Consider the following 27,535-nt stretch of genomic DNA (forward strand, 5'->3'; position numbering starts at 1 on the left):
AAGCACATTTTGTTTATGCACATTTGGGTTGTTTCTGCTTTTTTGCTCTAATGAGTAATGATGCTATGAACTTTCATGTACAAATTTTTGTGAGAACATACGTCTCCAGTTTTCTTAGATTAAAATTGCTTAGGAGTGGAATTGCTAGGTCATATGCCAATTCTGTGCTTAACTTTTTGAGAAAGTGCCAAACCATTGTCCAAAATAACTGCACCATTTTACATTGCCACCAACAATGTAGAGGGTTTTACTTTCTCCACATCTTCAATAACACTTGATACTGTCTGTATTTTTTATTATGACCATTCTAGCGGGTACTATGGTTTTGATTTGCATTTCTCTTATGACTAATGATGTTAGACATCTTTTCATGTGCATATTGACTACTCATATGTCTTTTTTTGAGAAATGTCTCTTCATTTCTTTTGCTTATTTTTAATTGGATTGTATGTCTTTTTAACAGTTTAATTCTAAGAGTTTTAAAAAATAAAATCTGGATATAAGCTCCTTATCAGATATATGATATGAAAATATTTTTGTCCACTCTGTGGGTTGTCTTTTCACTCTCCTAATGGCATCTTTTGAATCACAGAAGTAATACTGATGAAGTCTAATTTATTTATTTTTATTTTGTTGCTTATTCTTTTGGTGTCATGTCTTGTCCCAGCACCATTGTTGAAAAGACTATTTTTTCTCCATTGAATTTTCTTGTCATCATTGTCAAAAATCAATTGACCATACATATAAGAGGTTATTTCTGGGCTCTCAATTTTATTTCAGTAATTAGTCTATCTTTATGCCAGTATCATGCTGCTTGATTACTACAGCTTTGTAGTAAGTTTTAAAATCAGGAAGTGTGAATCTTCCAACTTCACTCTTCACTTTTAAGATCATTTTGTCTATTCTGGGTCCCTTATACTCCCATATGAATTTTAGGATCAACTTGTCGATTTCTGCAAAGAAGCCAGATAAGATTTTAATAGGGATTATGTCGAATCTGTTGATTAGTTTTGTATTTCCATCTTGGCAATGTTAAATCTTTTGATCCATGAACTTGGGATTTCTTTTCATTTATTCATTTCTTTAACTTTCTTGAAATGATATCTTGTAGTTTTTTTTGGTTTTTTTTTTTGCGGTATGCAGGCCTCTCATTGCTGTGGCCTCTCCCATTGCGGAGCACAGTCTCCAGACGCGCAGGCTCCGGACGTGAAGGCTCAGCGGCCATGGCTCACGGGCCCAGCCGCTCCGCGGCATGTGGGATCTTCCCGGACCGGGGCACGAACCCGTGTCCCCTGCATCGGCAGGTGGACTCTCAACCACTGTGCCACCAGGGAAGCCCTATTTTGTAGTTTTTAGTTAAAAAAACTCTTGCACTTTACTTGTTAAGTTTATTCCTAAGTATTTTATTTTTGAAACTATTGTAAATGAAATTTTAAATTGTATTTTAAAATAAGAGTAGTCTTTGCATTTTTAAAGGTTATGTAGATCTGTAATATCATATAAAACTAGGACTTCAATCTGAGAATCATCTCACACATACTATCTTTTCAAAGGACACTAAACCTACTTACCACTTTGAACAGAAGTAGAAAGCTTTGCATGACCCAAAGGAAAGGATATTACTGAAGCAATATATGTCTATATACAAACATATTTATATATATGAATGTGTATACTAATATATTGAGAAACTGTATTTTGAGTTGCATTATCAAATTAATTGTGCAACATGTAGTCATTCATATGTGAATCGTATGATTCACAAAATATACCAAATTTTGACATTTTAAATACTCATGCTAATTAAGTGCACTTGTTAAAACTATTGACTATATGGAAATTAACGAGTAAACCTTTGAAAAGATGCCCAGTTTCACTGGAAATGTTTGCATGTACAATCTGCTGTTACATGAGTCAGATGAAGCGTTGGGTTTTTGAATACTGCAGTGGCAAACTAGTCACCAAAATGATTATAATACTATGCTTATTTATAGAGCAAGATGAAAAGAGCTAGTTAAGGATGGTATGACTAGATATCAGTTATCTTTAAATGTTATATTTAAAATGTTCCCACATGTATAGTAATCATAACATTGAACATACCACTTAACATGTGGGAAAAACACTGTGATAGAGGTATTAAATTGAGCGAGAATTTTGTAGTGAATACTGGAAATGATTAATTATAGTGGGGCATTTAATTGGGAAATATTCTTGTAGTCCTTTTTTTTTCAGGAGTTATTAAAACTACACAGAAGAAAATTACTCTATAAAAAATAATGTCTTTAATTTATGAAGCATTACTCTAGGTTGATTGGTCTGGGAAGATTAAAGACGAAAAAATGTAAGCACATTCACTCAGAAAGTTTTGGTTTTGTGGTTGCTGGTATATTTGTCTGCAGTAATAGTAGAATTTGACAGCAGAAGCCAGTTGATGGCTCACATTCTATGAAATGTACTGGATTGGAGCCTACAGAATGAATCACTATTGGTGAACATTGTCAAGACAGGAATGGGCTATGGTTTTATCCCTAGAAGGTCTATCTGTATAACTACCATCCATTTGTTAGAACACATGTTTTAGACAGAAAACATCCTAATATCAGAATAATGCCAAAGGAGAGGAAGACACATGTTTTAAATGTATGGATATGGCTTCTCTTTTTACGCATTATGAAAGATGGTATTCTTTGTTAATATAGCAAAGCAAGAGAGCTGAATGATATTTGTTGATGCTTTGTAGCATAGTTGTGAAAAATAGGAAGTTTAATGTACTCTCAAGTGGTAGTATTTTTTTTTTTTTTTTTTTTTTTTTTTGCGTAACGTGGGCCTCTCACTGTTGTGGCCTCTCCCGTTGCGGAGCACAGGCTCCGGACGCACAGCCTCAGCGGCCATGGCTCACGGGCCCAGCCGCTCCGCAGCATGCGGGATCTTCCCGGACCGGGGCACGAACCCGTGTCCCCTGCATCGGCAGGCGGACTCTCAACCACTGCGCCACCAGGGAAGCCCGAGTAGTAGTATTTTTAATTTAGTAACATATCCAAAATAAATTATGTGTCTCAAATACTAATGTATTATAAGATCCTGACTCAAGTGTTCACTACTTGTTCTTCCTTGGGGTGGATATTGGTTGGTTCCCAGACTTCAACTATGACATCAAAACACAGTACAGTTATACATAAATAGATTCCTTGATGAAAATGTAGTCATGTATGTTTAACATGTTTACTGAAACATACATAAATTTTCTCCATTATATCAAGAAATGTAACACATATGGCTTGACTATACTGTTTTTACTAAAGAAAATTTACAACTGTTAAAAAATTGTGGTATTTTTCATTATCTTATAACTTTAATTTTTATTTATGAAAAACATTTTTCCACTAGTTCAGTATTCAGGAAACTGATCAAGAAAATGTAGTACTTAGCTTATAAATGATGAATATTTATCCTCCATAATGAGGCCTATCAGATTTGGATATATTTCTTTGTTAATAAGTCTTATTTCCTTATAGAAAATAAAGTGTATTGAGAATTAAAGAATTAGACATGTGGGTAGACAAGCTGACCTTTAAGGTGTCTACCAAACTTGAAGTTTAATGTTTCTGAGATTTTTTTTTTCTGCCTTTTTTTTTTTAACGGTAACATTATAAATCTATAGAAGCCCCAAACAAAATGCAATTTTGGTTTTACAGTAATTAGCTTTGAAACATAACCTTCACAGAAAGTATTTTATTATCTTATATAAGAGTCCATTAGGGCATAAAATCAATATTTTAGCCACTCAAGTGGAGCATTTCATTTTTCTCAATATTTTTGAGAGAAGCCACTTTCAATTTAACTTTTTTTTCTTACCTAATGGAACCTTATACATAAATAAAATAACTTTTCTAAATCATTAAAACCTAATAGAAAATTAACAGGGTTATGATAGATTGCTTTTCCTTTGTGGTGAAGAGACAAGGTAGACCTAATAGTCTTGGGTGCCCTTAGGACACATGAAGTACCATCTACTTTCTCAAGGGAGGATATTTGAAATTAAACATGCATGAATTATCTACTCCACCTGGGGGAGATCTGATAGCCCTCAGCAAGTGTTGAACTTCGAGGCTACAATTCTCTGCCCTCCGCTATTCACCCCACATTCAAGAAAGGAAAGCATCCTTTAGCAATAGATCTATTTATGAGAACAATCTCAGTCACATAGTTCCCAAAAGGGAGGCAACCTTAAGAGTGATGATAGAATATTGCTGACACTAGACACTTTGGGGCATGTTTTTGGTATAAGACAGTCGCCACTACCTTCTCAGTTGATTCTCAGTAGACTGCTATACTGGTGGTGGTCACAGAATGGGTAAGTAAGCTTAATTTGAGCTGCATTAGTTTCCTATTGCTGTGTAACAAATAACTCCATATTTAGCAGCTTACGACAATAAAACACTTATCATCTCACACAGTTCCTGTAGATTGGACATTCAGAAGCAGCTCAGCTGGGTTGTTCTGGCTCAGGGTCTCGCATGAGGTTACGGTCAAGGTGTCAGCTGGGGCTGCAGTCATCTAAAGGCTTGACTGGAGCCAGACGATTCACTGTCTAGATGGCTCCCTCACATGCATGGCAAGCGGGTGCTGACTGTGGGCAAGAAGCCTCAGTTCCTTTCCATAGGGCTGCTTGAGAGCTCTCATGACAGTCTGGTTCTCTCCCAGGAGTGAGCAGTCCAAGAGAGACCAAGGCACAGGCTCAAGTGTCATTTATGACCTAGCCTCAGAAACCACATGCAGTCATTTCTGGAATATATTATTGTTTACATAATTCAGCCCTATTTAAAGTGGGAGAGGACTCCATGAGTGCATGGTTCCAGGAGGTAAAGTTATTGGGGGCCATCTTGGAGCCAGACTATCACAGCAAATGGTAATTTTTCTTTTGGGTTTTTATAGAGCTGGTCTTGGGAAAATAAGTTTTTTGTTTTATTTATTTTTTAAAAAAACATTCCTTTAGCTCTCCTCTCTGTGCCTCTTTGAGCTATACTTTATTTCTAGAAGCCAAGTTGACTCCTTCTTCCTCAGGGGTGCCCTTCCTGTCCTTCCTTGCTCACAAATTCAATAAATATTTGAGGACAAATTGTGTGTCAATCACTGTTTGTTCACATCAGTGAACAAAATCCTTCCATTCATAGAGCTTACCTTTTATATAGTAGTAGCTTTTCATAATGAGTTGTCTCCTATGATCCATAATTTCTGGTTTGTCCTGTTAGCATTCTGTGGGATCTGATGCTATTTCCAGGTGATAGTGTCAGAACTGATTTGACTTGTAGGATACCCAGCTGGTGTCCAAGGATTGCTTGGTGGTATGGGAAACCCCACTTCCCTTGCCCCCTCACGTTGGAATCGGGTCCAGAACCTTTAGTAAACAAATTTAAGGAAAGAGGTCAATGATTGGCAAAATTCCCTTAAAATAACAAGTTCGTTTTAATGGAGGTATTCTGTGATCTAATTCAAAAGAGTACGATGGAACTTTAAGGCCCCGAAGCAGAGAGAGATCTCAGCAGGGGAACTCGCTCATTTGTGCCAATTTCACTGCTTTAAGCCTACTTTTGTTCAATGGAAAACATAACCATCAAGCTATCTCACTCAGCACGGTCTTTTTCTACAATGTGAAAATGCAAGAGTGGGGGAATAAGTAAATTTTAAGCTTAAACAGGCAAAAACATTAATATGAGAAGTGTCAGAGATTAAAGTAGCTAATTTTGCCATTTCCTTTCAAAATTGACGCAGTGAGATTTGCATTTCCCCAGATATGGTGGAAAGACTTGGATCACCATTTCTCTGTGTGTTTATAGCCTAGCCAGTGTTTCAGGGATTCTGGCATTTATATCTGAGCTTAGCTCTAACACGTTTTTCCATGGGACTTATATTTTTTTCTGTTTTAAAACTGTTTGGGCCAATAAATCTTTCTCCAAATGTCAGATTGGTCAACACCAAGGAGGTAAATGGAACGTAATGACACTCATCAAGTTGATGATGTGAATGATTTATTGGACCCAATCATTTAGCACTTTCATAAAGTCAATATTAGGGAAAGAAACTCTGGGCTCTTATTATGGTAAACTGTACTGTCAGCATTCAGTGACTTATTACAAACCTGTGGCTAGGATTAGGATATTATAAATGGGGGACAAATGGAAGGCTCATTAATATTTTATACCCACAGGTGAAAGACATGCAGTGGGCCAATAGAGAACACACTCACCCGGCGTCTGTCTGCAGCCTGCCCTGTAAGCCCGGGGAGAGGAAGAAAACAGTGAAAGGAGTTGCTTGCTGCTGGCACTGCGAGCGCTGTGAAGGTTACAACTACCAGGTGGATGAGCTCTCCTGTGAACTCTGCCCTTTGGATCAGAGACCAAACATCAACCGCACAGGCTGTCAGCTCATCCCCATCATCAAACTGGAGTGGCATTCCCCCTGGGCTGTGGTGCCTGTGTTCGTTGCCATTTTGGGAATCATCGCCACCACCTTTGTGATCGTGACCTTTGTCCGCTATAACGACACACCTATTGTGAGGGCTTCGGGACGCGAACTCAGTTACGTGCTCCTAACGGGGATTTTTCTCTGTTATTCAATCACCTTTTTAATGATTGCAGCACCAGATACAATCATCTGCTCCTTCCGACGGATCTTCCTAGGACTCGGCATGTGTTTCAGCTATGCAGCCCTTCTTACCAAAACAAACCGAATCCACCGAATATTTGAGCAGGGGAAGAAATCTGTCACAGCGCCCAAGTTTATCAGTCCAGCATCCCAGCTGGTGATCACCTTCAGCCTGATCTCCATCCAGCTCCTGGGTGTGTGTGTCTGGTTTGTTGTGGACCCACCGCACATCATCATTGACTATGGAGAACAGCGGACTCTAGACCCGGAGAACGCCAGGGGAGTGCTCAAGTGTGACATCTCTGATCTCTCGCTCATTTGTTCACTAGGGTACAGTATCCTCTTGATGGTAACTTGTACTGTTTATGCCATTAAAACAAGAGGAGTTCCAGAGACTTTCAATGAAGCCAAACCTATTGGATTTACCATGTATACCACCTGCATCATTTGGTTAGCTTTCATCCCCATCTTTTTTGGTACAGCCCAGTCAGCAGAAAAGGTAAGTGGCAAGAAATGCATTGCCAACCCTTTTCCTGGATTTAACTTCTTCCTTTAGGATGCTTTCCCTTCTTTCTTTTTGGTTCACTTATATTCTCTCAAGAAGCTTCAGTGTTTTATATATATATTCAAGGTCACTTTGCTCTGAATATGTGTTGACTAAGGCTGATTTTCCATGAAAAACACTTTAATGTGTCCTCCTTGGCAAGGTGGAAGATTGACAGAGCTCACATCACTTTCTGGGTCCCTTTTCCCAGTTCTGTTATCGACTAACATAACTGTAGTTTTCCAAACGTTAAAAGAGGAAGGGAGAAAGGGCAGACATGATTCACAGGGCTGAGCTATTCCAGAGGTTTCTCAGTGCGTGACAAATGCCTCCTTTGCCGGTTCTAATGTTACGCTCAGAAAAAGCTATTCCTTAATAGCTGTTCCTTAATAATTATGATGGTTTTAGTCACAGAAGCAAACTGCAACAGCAAAAACTAAGTGGCTTAATTCAATCTGAACCATCGTACTACTTCTCTTTAGCTCCCATTCTTATTATTTTTCCATATGTGGAGGATGGTGGTGAGGGATGAAAGAAGAAGCAATGGGTGATTATATAATGCAGTTTATATTTTTTTAGAAGTTGAAGATCAATTGAATTTCCTGAAATAATTTTCTTTTGTTACTAATCTTCCATTAACTTCACCACACAAAACACTGCATGTAAAGAACATCTGTGTGTGAAAGGAAATACATGCTGAACTGGATGTATGTGCTTCTATGTATAGAAAAGCAGAGAACTAACGTTAACCATGACTTTCAAGGTTTGGGTGGTGTGATGGAGACAACCAGTTTGAAAAACAAAGGCAAATGCTACCATTCTAAAGGGACAGCTCTGCAGCCCTAATGTGCATATGAGGAAGTTCTTCTCTCAGAGAAGAAGAACTTATTCCATCCTCCATCATCAGAAGTTGTGAGGAAGTCAAAACATCCGGGGAGGGGGGGAATTATATTCCCTAGGTTCTAACATTCCAAGTAAGGTCCCACATGACTCTTAAAATGCCAACTAATTCAGAGGAAAAAATACTCAACAAGGGCATGGAGAGCTCATTAGTATGAGCATTCATCCCTTACTCGATCAATGTGGTCTTCAACTTCGAAAGCCAAAAACGTACCTCAGCAAACCTGCTGCTGAAGAGAGCAAACTTGCCATGGGTTCCAGACCTGTGACCTTTCTTGACTTGAATGGCCTGATGAAAGTCCACGAATATTTTACGTAGGACCATGCTCATGGCGGGAAAATAAAGTAAGACAGTTTGGGACATGAAACTTAACCACTAGAAAACGTTATATCTTGACATACACAGATGGGAATTTATTAGGATCAACCTTGTAAATTTAACATAGGAAGGGATGTGTCGCTCAAAGTTTATTAGCTCTGTTTTGACATGGTTAGTTGGACTAGTCAGGGAAAAATATTGTTTTTCAGTGTCTAGAAATGTCCACATTATGTGAATTATTGATAACATCAACCTAACTGGTACTTGTATTTGTGTTTGAACCTAGAACTGTCTTTTTTAACATATTGTTTTATCTAGAGAGGGCCATAGGAAGTTTATTTCGTTTTCTTGTAGACAACAAATATTTAACCAAACAAAATCTCCTGAGTTCTGATATCTAACTCCCTTTTCTTTTGTTTTCTCTTCCTTTACATTTTATAAAAGACAGTCTACTCTTACTTTTCATGTTGTGACGTCAAGGATCTGGGGGAGCAAATATAAATGCTAATAAGATGTTATTTCTATTCAGGGAACTCTTTCAGTGACTCAATTTTTAGAAGAAATTTTTAGAATAAATAAAATCGTGGTCCTACATCAAGCTATTGGGCACCTTCATAGTAATGCAAACATGCATCATAGTAAGTTTTTTTTAAGGTAACTGAAAAAAAACCACAAATGACCATTGTCTCTCAGATAAGAACTCTGCAGCTGTCCCCTGAGGAGCAGTGATGGAGACAGTAAGAGTTTCAGGATGAAATGGACACATGAATAAGCCAGGGCTGGAGGCTGCCCAGTGCTGGGCCTGTGGGAGCTGTACATCCATCTGAAAACCTGGAGTGTATGTACATACTTATCGGTGTGGATCTATCAATGCCTCCAGAGAGATGACTGAATGCTAGCCAGAATTCTTTTTTCTTTTTTAGCTTTGTGCAATCAAAGTAAGTCAGAGAAACACACTGTAAGACAGATTTATAAAATATGTTAATTGGAATTTATTTGTATTCATGATATGATTGAATGTGGAAATGAGTGAAGAAATCAAGAAGGAACACTAATTCTAGGAATTTTCAGAACATTGGAAAGTGCTCAAATTATGTAGTTAGGCTTGGAGTTGCTGAATTTAGACAAGCTTTGCATCAAGAGCTATTATTTGATAAGTAGCTAAGATTTGCTACTGAAGTATTTTGTGTAATACACTTATGTGTCATCCTAACACTTCACGTTAAAATTTGCTTCCTGCTATTCTCTGTCAAAGTATCTTTAATTACTCAAAACAATACACAGAATGTTTGAGAGTGTTTATTTTTTCATGTTGCTAAAATTATTGACACAGATATTAAAAGTGAATACAACTTTTATATCTCTAAAGGCAGGCTTTCTCTAAGTTTTATTGACTTTGGAGGACCGAAGAGCTGGTCAGTTCTACATTCTCCTTTATAAGGCTCAGCCAGTTAACCCCACGTTATCAGCTTGAAGTGTGTGCAACAGTCAGGAAGCACACACACAGCCATTAATTCAGCAGATCCTTATTGAGCATTGTGTCCAGCATTGTGCTAATTACTGAACCATGTCAGTCAGTATCCCCGAGCCTTCCTTGTACAAAGGCACAGCCTGTCTCCCAGCTGATGCTGCCTGATGCCTGTCATCACCAGCAAGTGCCAGGTTCCAGGGCGGGAGAAGATCAGGCTCAAGGGCAGGGGGAGATGGTGAGGAGTCAGATGTGAGACGAGAAAGCGAAGCAAAGAACTGTGCATCCTGTAACTATGCATCAGTGACATAGAATTTATAACACGGAAGAGCAAAATTTCTTCCAGTATGCATTTAATTATGTTTCATGGAGTCATGTCTACAGGAAAAAAACCCATCTAGCCACACAGGTCTCCAAGAGAAGTAGGAATAAAAAGTAAAATTAGTTGAATAATTTAGACAGATGTTTTAGAAAACCTCTGAGTAAAATCAAGTTATAAAGGGACATTTGTAGCACTCATGAGGACAGACAACTCTCCAAAGTATGTCTCCATCCAATGATAAAACACCATTTAATTTTCCCACATTCTTTTTTTTCCAATTTCAAAATCAAGATGAATCATGTTTTTTCCTATGGATTTTAATGACATCATTTATTAGCTTTATATCTACTACGGCATTTTACTAAATCATAGTTTAAATGCACTTTCTTTTTTCCTATAAAAAGGTGGTGTGAAGGAAGGGCAGACACACTGCGGCACAGACAGGGTCCAACTCAAACTTTCATAATTGGGTTGAAAAGACAAAAAATTAAAATATAATTAATGTAATAGTCAGGAATAGAATCCTCAGGGATGGTTAGGGGCTGTTAGGATGGCAGAAATCTCTTAAATACGTATCTTACCATCTCTAATTGGGTTCATAAAGTCTAGATAATCAGACAAAGGTTATGACACTGCCAAGCTCCAAGGAGCACAGTGCTTCAACCAGAGCATAGGATGGAAACAAAACAAAACACCCTCAAAACGGCAAAGAAAATAAAACTCCAAACTGTCAAGCACCCCATATGTCCCAAACCAGCCTTTCTTCTTTCACCTTCTGGATAAGTCGTGTAGCCTCAATTTAGTAGCTTAAATAAAAAACCTGGAGTTATCTTAGACCCCTCCCTATACTCACACTCACCTCCTCTCACCTTCAAATGTCATCCTTTATCAGTTCATGGAGGGTAAGCCATGTTTGTCTGATATATATCTGAATGAATGCATCTCTTAACATAGAGACTTTCATGTAATATATTCTCAATAAATACCTATTGAATGAGTAAATAGAGTCCCTTGCACAATAATGACATATTATAATAATAAAAATGCTTATTATTTAAGTTAGAATATGGCATAATGGTAACCTTATATAGTCATCATATTGTGATCCCCATTGCGACTTTTTTTTTTCTGAAAAATAAGTTTTCTCCTTTGAATGATGGGCCAAATACATTTCTTTTTAAAAATGTTGTCAGTATCACTTATTCTGATATAGGACTGCTAAATATTTAAGGAGAAATATGAAAAGGAATTCTAATAGCTATCCTTAGTTCTGTCTAAAATACACAAAACACAAAGGAGAATTGATGCTGTTTTCCAGGTGCTTTGCCATGTCAAAAGTATCTCCCTTATTCTTTTACTCTGTCAATTATAAGGTGAATGAGTGGAGTAAGGAAGAGCATAAGCTCTGGAGTGGGAGGATGTGGGTTCAAATCCTGCAGCTCTGCTAAACTAGCTGAGAAAATTCAGTTAAGAGGCTAAATTTGTGCAGATAGAAATACATTTCCTGGGGAATGCAAACTCAGATATAAAGCAGCATAAAGCATTTGCCTGCCATCTGTGCCCAGCCCTATTCACAAACTAAAGCAGACTTGAGTTCATACCATCTAGGAAAGGGCAGGAAGATGACTGACTTAAAAAATCCTCTCGTCTCATTATGGTGTATTTTTGTATTAATAGATACCTCATGGTAGTTTTGCTGAGAGTTATATGCTATGAGTCATGAGGCATGTTTAGCACATAATAGGCAATCAATAGATACTGTCTGTTATTACAATTAGGCTGTGTTTCACGCGGGCAGGGATCTTATTTTATTTTGCTCACCATCATCTCCTTGACACCTAGCATAAAACCGTGCCCAGAATGGGTTCTCCAAAAATATTTCTTTAATGATTGAATGCATTTAAAATTATCCAGATAATTGCATCAATTTCTCCGGCTGTCTGTGGAGCATCCCAACCAGACATGTTTTCGCAAACACAGCGGCTTGCCTGAGGGTAGAGCACACAAGATTACAAAAGTTAAAGATGGAGACAAGAATCTGAAGGACTAGGTAGAAAGAGAAGAGAGTGTTGTTCCTGAGGCAGTAACGTAACTGCCTCCATATATTTAGCAGAAAATACTAGAGGAGAGGAAAGTGTCATCAGAAAGCAGTTGCTGAAATACTTGGGTTAAAATTGAAAAGTTGAATAACTCTAACAAGAGTTGTGGGAGGTAGTTCTGAAAACAATAATAAAATCCCTGCTTTAAGGAATAGTCCAGATGAGAAAAGAACAGCCTGAAAACCTGTGGTAAGAGTGTCAATATAACCTAGATAGCAATGGAAGTAATTTTCAGAAGAGATCAGACCAACCATAACTGTCTCCTAACTTTTCTCCATTTCTGTGGAAAGGAGGGAAATGGAAACAATGATCAGTAACCATCTTGTGTGTCTGTAATTGTTGTAAACCTTATAGCGTTTTCTTTCCTTGTTCACTTACAGTCATGTGAAGCTGATTCCTTTAAAGGAATCTCAGGTTACAGAACTATTTCAGGTATTATGGTGGATTGTGTCCAGGCAAGATTAATCATACCAGCCTGTTACAATCAACTCTGGAAGGAAAAACCAAATAAAAAAAGGAAAAAGAAAAACAAAACTGGAAAAGAAAACATTTATAGGATCTCATTTATGCACTCGGTAAAAATGATATGTTTGTGAAGGTATAGAAGAAAAAAATGAAATTAAGGAGATTCTAGGGCACAGTGTAGGCAAATCTGTTAAGTAGCTCTTCTAGAGAAGGCTGCCTTAGCCAGGCTTATTACTTTTTTCCCTTTGTGCTACATATTACTGCTGCAGAATATTACCAACTTACACATTTAGGGCAACCCTTTGAGGGGATGCCTATCTAACTGGACAGCACAAAGAAATATTTGCTCCATGAACCTTGCTTAGATTCCATGATCCCACTTTTTTGGGGCTCAGATGAAGCTGTGTGGCCTGGGGATACTTAATTGAAACATTTGGTGAGATTGTGGTATTTGCACATTTCTCTCTCTCTCTTTAATTGAAATTGAATTTACAAAGGATTTGAATTTTCTATACCCAAGTTACAATAATTTAATCAATTAGACAGTTTAGATAGTCAACCTGGGAATTTAGTCCTAGAGTTCACATATCTCACTAAAATGGTTTGGCCTTCTTAATATCTTTGAAATGCTGTAGAACTAGATTTGATTAAGACCAAAATGTGAATATCTTCTGAGACATAGTGACCATGACTTTATTTCAAAATGCTTAGCAGGAATACCATACAAATAGACTTATTTTTTTTCTATATAGGCAGAACTTGAATGACATCCCAGACTGTTCATAGTACAGAACACAGTGACTAATTTACTTATGTAACTTCAAATTGCATTTTCCATGATTCAGTAGCTGCTTATATCTCATGGAGCACACAGGGTGCCAGGAAGAGCAGATGGCAAGCAAATAGTTCCTTTTGGCTGTAACCATATATACATTTTTTGGGTTGGGAAATATTTTTTTAAATCTCTAAATACAGTATCACATGGATTAGTACCACCCATCCCAAAGTGTAGATAAATATTTAACCAAATATTAGTATAAATTCCAGGCTATTTAAAATGAGTGCAAAGCAGATTTATTTGCATCATTAAAAGAAATATAAAGAATACTTAGTCTGGCTTCTGGTTCAAGATATGGGCTGGCACAAACATATATATCGATTGCCTCTAAGGCGGTAATGAAATGAAAAGAAGAAGGAAAGAAAAGGAAAAGAAAATAAGGGAAGAAAAGGGGGATGGGAGAGGGAGAGAAAGGGAGGGAGGGAGGGAGAGAGACAGAGAGAGAGGGTCATTATAGGCATAGCTCGGAGATATTGCAGGTTTTGTTCCAGAACCCCACGATGAAGCAAATAACATAACGCGAGTCACAGAGATATTTTTGGTTTCCCAGTGTGAAGAAAATTTATGTTTATACTACACTGTAGTCTGTTAACTGTGCAATAGCATTGTATCTAAAAGAATGTACATTATTTAATTTAAAATACTTTATTGCTAAAAAAATGCTATCATCTGGAGCCTTCAGAGAATCATATCTTTTGTCTGGCAGAAGGTCTTGCCTTGATTTTCATTGCTCCTGGCTGAGCAGGGTGATGGCTGCTGAAGGTCGGGGTGGAGCTGTGGAAATTTCTTAAAATAAGAAAGCCCTGAAGTTTGCCTCATTGATTCACTCTTCCTTTCAATGCTGTTTGATAGCTTTTTAACTCGGGGTAGAACTTATTTCAAAATCAGAGTCAATCTTCTCAAACCCTGCTGCTGCTTTATCAATGAAATTTATGCAGTATTCTAAATCTTTTGTTGTCATTTCAAAAATCTTCATAGCATCTTCACCAGGAGTAGATTTCATCTCAAGAAACCACTTTCTTTGCTCATCCATAAGAAGCAACTCCTTGGCCATTAAAGTTTTAACACAGGATTGTAGCAATTCATTCATCTCTTCAGGCTCCACTTCTAATTTGACTGCTCTTGCCATTTCCACCACATCTTCAGTTACTTCCTCCACTGCAGTCTTGAACTCGCATCCCAAGTCATCCATGAGAGTTGGAATCCACTTCTTCCACACTCCTGTTAATGCTGATATTCTGACCTATTCCCATGAATCAGGACTGTTCTCAATGGCATCTGGAATGGTGAATCCTTTTCAGAAGGTTTTCAATTTACTTTTTCCAGATCCATCAGAGGAATCATTATCTATGGCAGCTATAGCCTTATGAAATATATTTCTTAAATAATAAGACTTGAAAGTCGAAATTACTCCTTGATTCATGGGCTGCAGAATGGATGTTGTGTTAGCAGGTAAGAAAATAACATTAATCTCCTTGTACATCTCCATCAGCGCTCTTGGGTGACCAGGTTTATAGTCAATGAGCAGTAATATTTTGAAAGGAATCTTTTTTTTCTGAGCAGTAGGCGTCAACAGTCAGCTTAGGATATTCAGTAAACCAAGTTGTAAACAGATTTTCTGTCATCCAGGCTCTGTTGTTCCACTTACAGAGCACGGCTTCAGAGTAGATTTAGCATCATTCTTAAGGGCCCTAGGGTTTTTAGAATGGTAAGTGAGCACTGGCTCCAACTTAAAGTCAACAGCTGCATTAGTCCCTGACAAGAGATTCAGTCTGTGCTTTGAAGCTTTGAAGCCAGGCATTGACTTCTCTTCTGTAGCTATGAAAAGTCCGAAATGGCATCTTCTTCCAATATTCTCCTTAAACCTCATGAGCCAACCTCTGCTAGCTTCAAACTTCCCTTCTGCAGCCTCCCAACCTCTCTCAGCATTAATAGAATATAAGACAGTTAGGGTCTCACTCTGGGTTAGGCCTTGGCTTCAGGGAATGATGTGGCTGGTTAGATCTTTTATGGGGACCACTAAAACTTTCTCCATATCAACAGTTAGGCCGTTTAACTTTCTTGTCATTTGTGTATTCACTAGAGTAGCACTTTTAATTTCTTTCAAGAACTTTTCTTTTGCATTCACAACTTGGCTAATTGTTTGGCACAAGAGATCTAGCTTTTGGTCTCTCTTGGCTTTCGACATGGCATCCTCACTCAGCTTAATCATTTCTAGCTTTTGATTTAAAGTGAGAGACTTGCAACTCTTCCTTTTACTTGATCACTTAGAGGCCATTGTTGGGTTATTAACTGGCCTAATTTCAATATTGTTGTGTCTCAGGGAATAGGGAGGCCTGAGGAGAAGGAGAGAGTCAGGGGAATGGCTGGGCTGCTTGGTGGAGCAGTCAGAACACATACATGTATCGATATAAGTTCTCTGTCTTACATGGGTGTGGTTCGTGGTGTCCCAAGACAATTACAATAGTAACATCAAAGATCACTGATCACAGATTATCATAACAAATAATAGTGAAAAAGTTTGAAATATTGCAAGAATTACCAAAATATGACACAGAGATATGAAGTGAGTAAACACTATTGAAAAAATGGTGCCAACAGACTTGTTTGATGCAGGGTTGCCACAAACCTTCCATTTGTAAAAAATGCAGTATCTGTAAACTGCAACAAAATAAAGTGCAGTGAACAAGTTATGCCTGTATATTTTTGGAGCCAACAGTAGGTAAAACAATTTGAGAAAATCCTGAAAAATAAAGGTGGAATGGGCCTGACTTACAGAGAAATTAAAAGAGGGAGAGAACAGCTCAAGAGACATAAATGATTCTTACTATGAAAATACCAAATAATTTCTAAACCTAAAGTCAACATGAAGACTTGAAGCAGGCCTTGAAGTGACCATCAGGAAAATTATTTAAAGAGCTGAATTTCAAAATAGCTGGGCCAGTTGGTCCCCTCGCTTCTCCCTTCTGCTCTAACCTTATGTGTAGAGAGAGTTTAGGTTAAAATTACAGAATTCTACTCTAAAGAATAGGACTTATCTGATGGTGAGATTATCTTATGCTCCTAGTGTGGGCACAAGGCAATTGAAGGAAAACAGCAGAATTTGAAGTAATTTTATTTCAGACAGCCATAGACAGGTGGGAAATAGGAAATGCAGTTTCTATACAAGATAGAACTATAATAAATTTCTCCACTCTTAGAATAAGTTTCTCCAGGGGTGGGTCCCCAGTCTGCTTGCTTGCCTGTATCCATGCATCTTTAAGAGAAGCCAGTCAGATGAAACTCACTAATTTACACAGGTCCACAGTCTGCCCGTCCATCCAAGGAAAATGCACCCCACCAGTAATCCTTATCGATCAACCTGACCCTTCAATCATAATTATACATCAACAACCAAAGATGTCATGATAGCTGAAGAAACCCAATAGCATAATTTAAAAGGACAAACATACATACACACACACAATAAAAACAAAGCCAGAGGTGATTCAGAAAATGTAAGAGAATTTTTTAAATAGAATTTTAATTAGCATCTCTTCAAGAAAAAATTCAAGAGAATATTGAACATACACACATATATATATAGGTGGCCATGGAACAGACCAATCAGAGAATAAGAAAATGACCCTAGTAATTAAAATTATGAACGTGAAAATAAAAAGCTGAACATCTTAAACATGGGGTGCCTAGGGCTAAAGACCAGAGTGATGCAGGATAAAATAAAAGGTAAAACCAAAGAGAAAAGTGAAAAAAAGAAAATATGAGGCACATTTAGAACACATTAAGCTAGACCCAGGATCCCAACATATATCTAAAAAACATCTGAGAAGAAGAAAGAGAACAAGAAGGGGAATAAATTATCTAAAAAAAAAAAAAGAAAAGTTTCACAAACTGAAGACAGGCAGCTCTTAAAACTGAAAGGGGCACACATCTTAGTAAAATTTTACTAACCAAGAGAACATTCTATGAGTTTTTTTTTTGGTTGGGGGCTGGGGTGGGACTACTCCTATAAGGAATGAAAACTGGACCTCATGTGCCTCCCTGGATTCTAGAAGGCAATGAGCCAAGACTTTCTGAGGGAAAAGTAACACTATAGAACCAGCCAAACTATAATGTGAGGCTAAAAATGAATGTGGCTCAGAAAACCTGGTGCCTACGTAGCTTATCTATGAATTATTCTAGGTATAATCCAACAAAATGAAAAAGCATATCTGACATGAGATGGATAACATTGGCAATCGCATATGACCTAGAAAAAAACGAAGAAATTTTAAAAGCAATTGTAAAAGATATATTAGACCCTAGTGTCTAATTACCCTTTAAAAGGCAGGATTTTAATAATTATATTTATCCCTTCTCTGTGAGTCCAGTCATGATACTTGGATGAATCTGAAGGGAATAATATTTAGTAGCCATAATACTGAAATTGCTTTCTGTATTGGTCTTACACTTAGAAGGAATCTAGGAACAAAACACAGAAATGTTAATTTATCCACTGAAGTGAATGTAAATATTATAAACTTGATAAATTAAAAATAGTATTAATATAATTTTTAAAAAATTGAGAGGTGCTTAAGGATGGGCAATAGAGAGGGGAGTTGTGTAAGGACCTCAATCACTCACCTTTTACTGGGAGTAGTCAACAAATATAATCTAAAATTGGTAACTCAGGAGATATAAGTGCATTATTTAAACAGCGGCAAATAAAAAACTAGATATATAAAATATATAGATAAATAAATAAATAGTAAAACCTGTTCAAACTTGTTAACTCTATAGAATAGCATTAGGATATAGGGAGATTGGTGATGCAGGGTTTTAATTTTATTTAATACTTAGGTTTTATTTTTTTAATAAACTAATCTATAATAAAAATAGAAATCATTGCATATAGAATGGTTTAAGTGAAAGTCTCAGGAAAAATTTTCTAAGACAACATGAATATACCTTCTCTAAGGGACTTTGGGTGTGTAATATGTACCTTGAGAAAATCTTTTAGATACAGAAACGCGTGAGTGATTTTGAATTTGTTTAAATGACTCAAGATCTTTGGTTGTCACAAATGGTTTATGAATTTCCTCCTCTTTAGGGTTAATGCCATTACTAAATAAATAATTTTTAAGGGTCACAATTTAATTATCTGCTGGTGATTGCATTTTGAAATGCTTGCTATACACAAGGACTTTTGCTTGGTGTTTAGAAATATGCAAAGATGAGTAAGAAGTTGTTTAGGGTCAAGTATGGAGCCAACCCAAGCACATAGAGGTCAGGTACAAAGCAGAGGAACATAATGCAGGCGAAGTGCCTAGAATGAAATCTTGGGGCCAGGAATGGAGAAAGAAGGAAGGGAGCCTGTCCTCTTGAGAGACTGAGAAAGTCTTCATGAGGACATGGGGATTAAATCGACCTCAAAGGGTAGAGAGAAACAGATGGAAGCCATCTTCCAGGCAAAAGGAGCAGTGGGTTTAAACTTTCAGAAAAGGGTAAGTCAGGGCATTGTGTGTAAAATCTGTGACTAAAGAGCAGTTCTGAGTTTGACACATCACAGGGAGAGCTGGGTGACCATATGTCCCGATTTGCCCCGTTGTTAATAGCACTCCTTTTACTCTGAAAATGTATTTCCCAGTGAGAGCAATAAATTATATGGTTATCTACAAAATAAGGCTCATCAGATAATTGGCAGCCATTCGACATGGAACTTATGCCAAGTTGGTACTTCATTTGTGAGGGACTTGAGTACATTTGAATCTTTCTGAGCATGGCTGGATTCTCAACACAGTCCCATTTTGTGAGATTTCTCTGCCAGTGGTGAGTCAGCTGAGTTGTCGTGTGCAAGGATAAGAAAAAAGACGATGATAAGATTATTGAAGAAATACAGGTGAGAAATATGGGGGCTTGACTTGTGGCAGTGGAAAGAAGAGACTCATTTCCAATTGAATTGGGAACAGAAGACAGAGTGGGAGGTGAGGTGCTTGCACTGTTTGGTCTGTGTCTCTGTGTGATTTTGAACCTTCTCTGTGGCTGCCACAAGGACTCTATCTAATCGGACTTCAAGAAAGAGCCCGTACATGGCCGCTGAGCCTGTGCGTCCGGAGCCTGTTGCTCCGCAACGGGAGAGGCCACAACAGTGGGAGGCCTGCGTACCGCAAAAAAAAAAAAAAAGAAAGAAAGAGCCTGTAGCTTTCCCTCTGGTCTGGGCTGATGGAGAGAAAGCAATTCTTTTAAACTGCTGATGACTGCCTGTAGCCAAGTATGGAGAAGGATATTGGGTCCTAAAATAGTAAAGTTGTGTAAAAATCAGTGTGTGGATAAAAGCAAAGGTAAGAGTACAAGGACAAGAAATATCTGGTAGACTATGATTTTCAGCAACTCTGCTAACTAATATTCAAATGAATTTTGATAGTGGAAATAAAAAGGCAAGCTCTTTATTAATAAAAGGCAAATCATTTCTAAATGATTATGACTCCAACTTAAATATGTAACCACCATTGCCATTATATACATTTGGACATTAGACAGATTTTATATTCTGGTAATCCTGGGCAAATTTTAGGGTAATCTTGATTTTCTCTGCCTGTCATGGTCGTGACCAAATTCAATCAATATTTTTTTCCTTATTATATATCTTGTTTTGTGCAACTTTGGGCACCTTTCATATAAACTTAGAATAAATCAATTTTCAGTTATATTGTTGTTTCTCTTTGAAATCATTTTTTAAAAGTCATGTATTGATTTCTTAAGGTAAGCTGCAAAGTTCTGCATTTTATCAGTGTTCAGAATCTTATTCACAGGTAGTAGTTTTGAATCAATCAAAACTTACAATATTAATTGTAGGGTTTTTTGTTTGTTTGTTTTAAGGATGACTTCAGGTTCTCATTTTGAAAAAAAAAACTTTTTAGTTCAAAAATTGCAATCAGTTGAATGTTTTCATCGGAATTTTAGACTCACCGAGTTATTTGCTCAGTCAAGTGTATCTACAGAAAAATGCCAAGGAATGTGATGTTTTCTGCTGTCTGTTGGCCCAGATACTGTAAAATACAGCTCCCTATATAACCTTTGTGAGTATATACAAGCATACACATTTCACACACACCTATACACATAGCCTTGTAAAGAATTTCATGTTCTCAGGCAAGATTAAATGTCAACGTGTTTCTCCTGCCAGATGTTTTCTCTAAAATCCTCATTCACACAAATTGAATTGAATTGAATTGAAAATAGTGTTGGTAGATTGTGAGCCTGTCATAAAACCATAAAGTATTTACATCAGCAGGCAGCTTATCACGGTAGCACTGCCCTTTCTTCAACAAAACACTTTCGCCATGCTAAAACATCCAATCACACCACAATTTATTGAACATTTGGTTATATTGCCTACTTACTGTTAAGAACCGACAATGACAAGCAAGGAATAATTACATTTGGAATGAAAAAGAAAAATGTGTGTAGAAGGTAGCAAGAAAAGAGGCAATGAGTAGAGGCACCGTAGGACTATAAAATACATGTCTCCAAAGAAGGCCCTCAAATTACTTACTTCTACTTTGCTTATTATTTTACAGTGTATGTTATATACAGAACGCGCATACATTTGTAATTGCTAATACATGTAGCTTTGCACCCCTCCACCCTCATCAGCTATTTTCCCCTCCCGTACACTCTGAGAAACTATATTGCTTTCAATCTCTTTTTGTTTCTTGTCTCCTTGATCTCATCTTCCTTCTCCTCAGCTCGCCTGTGAGTTTGGCCTTTCTCCCAGGCACCACTCCCTTGAAGTAGTCATGGTTCAAGTGGCTTCTGCTATAAATGCTACACTCATTCTTTTCACACTGCTTTCTTAATCCCTGCTCTTTCACGTGTACAAAGATGTGAAATTAAGCAACCCAGAACCAAGATTGTGAAATTAAGATATCTGAAGCCAAACTTTATCATATTTGAAATAGACATTATTTATCGAATGCCTCGTGTGTGCCAAAAACCAGGCTAACCTTTTTTTGTATAAACGATCTTTCATCTCTAAGAGATGAATTTTACAGAGACAGGGAAATTAAGTCAATAATTCTTACATTCATACTGCTACCATGAGGTAGACCTGGGATGAACCTATTCCATTTGACTACAGATCTCACACTTTTAGCAGCTACTTTATATTTCTCCATTATGCTTAATCTGCTTAATCTTTATTTTAATTCCTCCTTTCTATCAACAGTATCTCTGTTTTTTAGAGATCCAAACTTTCAAGTTAACATAGACTTCCTCTTCCCTTTCACTCTTATTTTTTCTTTGTCAGCAAATTATATTATTCATCTGAAACTTTTCTTGGACCCATCCTTTCCTTCTCACTTCCAAGGTCAATTCCTTAGTCTAAGTCTGGGCTTCTGTGATGATGCTCTTTGCTCCTCAAGAATGTCTTCTGGATTTCTGCCATAAAGTTAGTCCACACACTTCTTCTGCTTTGTTGATTTTTAGATATTTTCTCAATCAACCAATTTTTATTTAGCACCTTCACTCTGCTCAGTGCTGACAGCATTGTTTGAGCTCAGTGTGGCCTCATGGAGCTTGAATTCTGATAGATTTTAAACTGATAATTATAGAATAATTGCTCAATAAAAATTCTTATAGGTGTTATCAAAGATGCTATGAAGGTTTCTTAAACTAAAATGATCTCTTATTGACAAACCTCTTATTAGCTCAAACCTAAACTTAGTCTTTCACAGCCCTTCACTTAACTGAACCCAATTTTCTTAGCAAATCAACCAACCTGTGAATTGTCCTCTAACTTACAAAACATTACAGATTCAGAACAGATATATACTCTCTCTGGACATCCAGAAAAGATGATAATCATAATTCTTTTATGATCTTCCTGACTCTTACTGCTTGCTAGCCCCACAATGCCTGACAAAGTACATTGCAAATAGTTCTCAGCTAAAAAGGTTTTTGTTGAATTAGATGAACAGGAAAGTGGTAAACATTTTCAAGGCAATTCTGAGTCAATGTGTGCCAGAAAGTGAGTTTAAACAAAAATGGGGAAAATAGTTTGGACGACATGGTTCTTGTCCCATTAAGGTCTCTGTGGCCTTGATAAAGCGAGTTATCTCCTCCTCACTTGTAAAATAGGGCTTGACTAGGTGGTCTATCTTCCAGCCTCACTTGGAATGTCAGAGCCTAGGGAATGTAATTGCCTCCAGGATATTTGATTTCCTCACAATTTCTCTCAGACCTTGTCTAATTCTGAGATGCTCTTGTAGAGAAAATTGCCGGCTACATAGGAAATGGTCAACCACTCAGAGATATGACCTAATTTTAAGCAAATGCACATGAAAATTATTATGCATATGTAGAGAAGGATGCAAATGAATGCAGGAAGCATTTTAGAAGATAAATGTGCTTGAGGCAGTCATCAGTCTCATAAGCCATAATCAAGTGCGTTAACATAGCCTGATACAAACGTATGATCCAGAGTCTAAATTACTCTTCCAAAAAGCCCTATGGGGCATGTCCTCACACCATATGTTTCTTTCAGTTTTACTGAGATATCTTAGGCAGGAAAATGAGAAAGGCACTCAGTACTCAATCCCCCACATTAATTTCTAAATTTCTTTCCTCTCTGGTTGAAAGAAACAGATATATAAGGTATAGCTGACCATAGGCATTTCCTAGTTCATCGGATTTTGCTAGTTTAGCTAGCTTTTCTTTGGCACAGTCTACTCGTCCTTACTCCTAGTTTATCTGTCAGATTATTTTTCCCTTGCTAGAAATACACGAACCGCTGGCTGGAAGACTTTAATGTGACCCCAGAGAAGTTAATGTGTAATCTCTTGTTAGAGACTGATTTTGATTTCACCTCACATTAGTGAGTTCGTTATCCCTTCTACTACATTTTCCTTGTACCTGTAGTCAGTGTAGTATCATAAATTGCTCTGCCACAATGCCTTATGAAGAGAGAAGGAAATTACGTCTACTAAGCAGCCCTCTCATGACAAATTATAGAATGTTGGTAGCAAGAACCAGTTAAGTTCCCTTATCTACATTTGAATTTTTCTCTCATTTGATTTTTTTCCCCCTAATTTCATCCTGGAACCTGAGAGAAAGCTGGTGTTTTAACGTCCTTTGGTAACTGGAAACAAAAGTTATTTTCTTGAAAAGAAATTAATTCTAGTTTAAAACTTAATTCAAGCATGATAACCATGTTTTCCTGTTGATTGAGAACCTTATAAGGCAAAAAGAGAAATACATATTTATTTTGAAAAATAAGGGCCATATTTCTAACACGCAGAACATTTTAGGATCAGTTGTAACTGACCACAAGGTGCAATAGTTATACATTGCACACTATTTTAAGTAATACCATGAGCAGTTGAATTGTGTTCAGTCTAATTGCATGGAGGCAGCATGGAGTAGTGGTTACAAATACGGATATGGAGCCTGGCTGCTGGTGGACGAATACCGGTGCGGACAAGTGCTCTGTGCTCCACATGTGTACTATGTGCAGCATACGTTATCCTCTAAGCCTCAGCTCGCATCTGTAAAATGGGGATACCAACAGTATTTAGCAGACAAGATTAGACTGTTATATAAGAGTACTGCTTCCTGTAATTCCAGTGTTGGTGATGGTGGTGATGGTGAGATAGGGATCCTTCCTTTCCTACAGCCAACCAACCTGAATGGCTTTGACGTTCTCTATCTTCTACCTTCCTTACTTTCTGTGCTGATGCATTTGGGTACTTGAGACATTTTAAATTTATATTCTTGTTATACAAATCTACCCTAACTATAGCACCCTATTCTTTAAGTGTAGACCTAGCCCCAAACAGACACTAAATGTTTCACAGTTTCATCTGCTTTAATAGAGTAGAGCTTAATTATTTAATATCAATTATGATGTGATTTTGTATTAAAAGTAAAATTATTTTTATGACTTTTTTTTTTTTTTTTGCGGTACATGGGCCTCTCACTGTTGTGGCCTCCCCCGTTGCGGAGCGCAGGCTCAGCGGCTATGGCTCACGGGCCCAGCCGCTCCGCGGCATGTGGGATCTTCCCGGACCGGGGCACGAACCCGTGTCCCCTGCATCGGCAGGCGGACTCTCAACCACTGCGCCACCAGGGAAGCCCTATGACTATTTTTATGACAGTAATACAACTCTAAGAAGAGGAGGAGAAGTTATAACACTTGCATATAAGTTTTTTTTTCCTATTCCCTACACTCTAATAATATGTTCGATCAGAAAATACTCTTAAACTGTGTGATTCTTGAAAACTTGCTGTGTTTCCAATGTATGGTTAAAAAGCATGAACAATATATTTTCTGAAGAAAAACAGCCTCAATTTAATGTTAGTCAATGGGAAAATGTATAGTGAAATTCACGTTAATATCATTTCCAGAACATATCTTAAAGTTAAGTATATGTAAGTCATGACATTTTTCACTTTGAACTCCTTATATTATAAATTCCTAAAGCATGGCCTCTTTTTCACATTGTTTCACATGTCCTTTCTCAGAATATTACAATAATTTAAAGCTATTCTATATGATCTGGTATTTTACCAAAGGGTTCTCATTCTCATCGCTCCACTACTGATTCCATACTCTGTATCAGGAAGACGTAGATGCTTGCTTAGTTTAGTCCCATGTGCCATAACAACATGCTTCCTACTTAATCCTGTTAACCAAATATTTATTTTCAGTCATTTAAAAATCTGAACAAACTTCAGCTTCTATTTGAAACCATTCTGACATCGTTAATTGCATTCGATTTGGGTTTTAGTTTCCCACAAGAGGTCTTACCAGATGATCCTACAAATTCTCTTTCAGTTCTCCAGAGAAATAATTCCATTTCCTCTTTTAGTTCAGAGTTTCCTCCATTAGTGTGTATTTGAGTGAAGCGCAACTTACAAATGAACTCAGTTGCTCATTTTCCCAATAACTTACATTCCCTTTTTCATATCTTATTCCACAATTCCAGTATTTTGCCTTTATTCTGGAATAGTTGGACCCCTTCAAGTCATCTCTCCCATTATTGAAATGAAATACCGCATGCATCATAATGTCAAAAGAAGAGCTCTATATTTTAAAATATAATTTTATCATAACATTCTGAAATCTCAGTGCCCTAGAATAGAAAGGAAATTTGGAATTGTTAATATGTATAGAAGGAAAATTATTAATATTTATAATATTAAAATATTCTGTTTCTGTGTGGAGTGCTGATAAGCAAAAACTATTCCATTTTACATCTCAACTCAGTAATATAATAAGTCATCATTTCCCAAAGTTACTTTAAAAAAATGTTATTAGGGTAGGGTTGCCAGATTTATTACATAAAAATACAAATGTTCAATTAAATTTGAACTTCAGATAAACAGTGAATAATTATTTTGTATAAATATGTCCTGTACAATATTTGTGACATCCTAAAATATTACTTGTTGTTTATCTCAAATTAAAATTTAAATAGGTGTCCTGTATTTTGTCAGGCAACTCTATACTAGGTTCATAAGACTAGATTTATGAGGTGAATGTAAATAACAAACAAAAGGTTGAAATCTTCAAATTGTTTGCTATAAGAATTTAATACAACTTTATGTATATATTTAAGGCACAAAACTTTAATTTACAGTGCAAATTTAAATGATAAGAAAAGATATATCAAAATAAGCCAATGTTCCTTGGATATATGGCATAAAAGTTCAATGGCTAATAATTGTGGTAAACAGAATAAAGGCCTCTCAAAGATGCACACATTCTAATCACGGGAACCTGTGAATATGTTATATTACATGGCAAAGGGGAGTTAAGATAGCAGATGGAATTAACGTTGCCAATCAACTGACCTTAAAATAGGTAGATTATCCTGGATTATCTGAGTGGGTTCAAGCATACGTATTTAATGCATTTAGGTTGGTTGAGATTTAATGTGGACCAACAAGGTCTCTAAATCTCCCTCCACTCACTACCCACTTTCTCAATGTTTCTACTCATCTTTATTTCATAACCTAGAAACAGGTTTCACCCAAGTTCACATTCATTTATCAACTTTGAATGTGTGGTTTGCATGATCAGGATAAATGTTTTCTCATTCTTTTATTTGGTTTCTAAGGAGTGCAGAGTCAGCATGGAAATGGCCAAGGTTTCCTATGCCTGTGTTGCAGCTATAGATTCTGGTGTCTGCAGCGCTGTATCACGAGCTTTGGGCATCAGGCAGAGCCATAACCTGATAAGCCAGAGCAGATACTGGATGGTACAGTCCTGCAGGGTAGTGGGCCTGATGAATACAAGCACTAAGAGGGAGGCACAAGAGGCTGGAGTGTCATGAGTTGAGGCCAAGTGTTGAGGGATTGGGCATGGCCCAGATTGGCAGATAGCACTCTGTCAATCATGTTCTCCTACATTACTGCCAGTTAATACTAGGTTTTATTTGACCCAACCTGTTAGCTGAATAATATGGAGATCTGTACTGAGCCTATAGGTTCACCTGCACAAAGTAGCCACCAGCCACAGATGAGAATGTGATTGGCCAGGAGCTATCTTATTCCAGCTGCATATACAGTTGATCAGGCCCATCTTATTCTCTCACTTATTCTGGGAAGGGGTATAGTGGCTTGGAGACCATTACGACCCATTTTCTACCTCTCTGCTTTTGGAGAAGAGAAATGAATGACTCCCAATTCTTTGCTTCTCCCATCCTCCGGTATTAGTTATTAATCCACATGGAGAAAAGTCCTTCTTTAACTTTTCACTTCTGTGGCATTATCAAGATCCTTAATCTAGAGATTTATCTTCTTATACTGGCTTTTTTTCTTTCCTTTTCAGGATCTCAAATTTTTGTTTTATCTCAGTCTTTTCGATGTGCTCAACTTTCTTCTAGATCCAACCCCATATGTGATCTTGCCACCAATTTCTTTCCCATTTATTTCTTCCTTGGCCTTGTTGGC

At 37.3% G+C, this 27,535-nt stretch overlaps 1 protein-coding gene across 1 annotated transcript in view; it reads left to right on the top strand.

Moving 5' to 3' along the window:
* Positions 1-6,220: 6,220 nt before the first annotated feature.
* Positions 6,221-27,535, top strand: part of LOC111182370 (metabotropic glutamate receptor 8) — a 161,282-nt gene continuing 139,967 nt past the window's right edge. Inside the window, exons 1-2 of the mRNA XM_089917075.1 lie at positions 6,221-7,147; positions 26,701-26,841. Coding sequence (XP_089773201.1) covers positions 6,221-7,147; positions 26,701-26,841 — 1,068 coding nt within the window. The remainder of the gene's footprint in view (positions 7,148-26,700; positions 26,842-27,535) is intronic.

This window comes from Delphinapterus leucas, chromosome 9 (assembly GCF_059928025.1).
Source record: "Delphinapterus leucas isolate spDelLeu-1000000601 "Yukka" chromosome 9, BTC_Dleu_Yukka2, whole genome shotgun sequence".
NCBI lineage: Eukaryota > Metazoa > Chordata > Mammalia > Artiodactyla > Monodontidae > Delphinapterus > Delphinapterus leucas.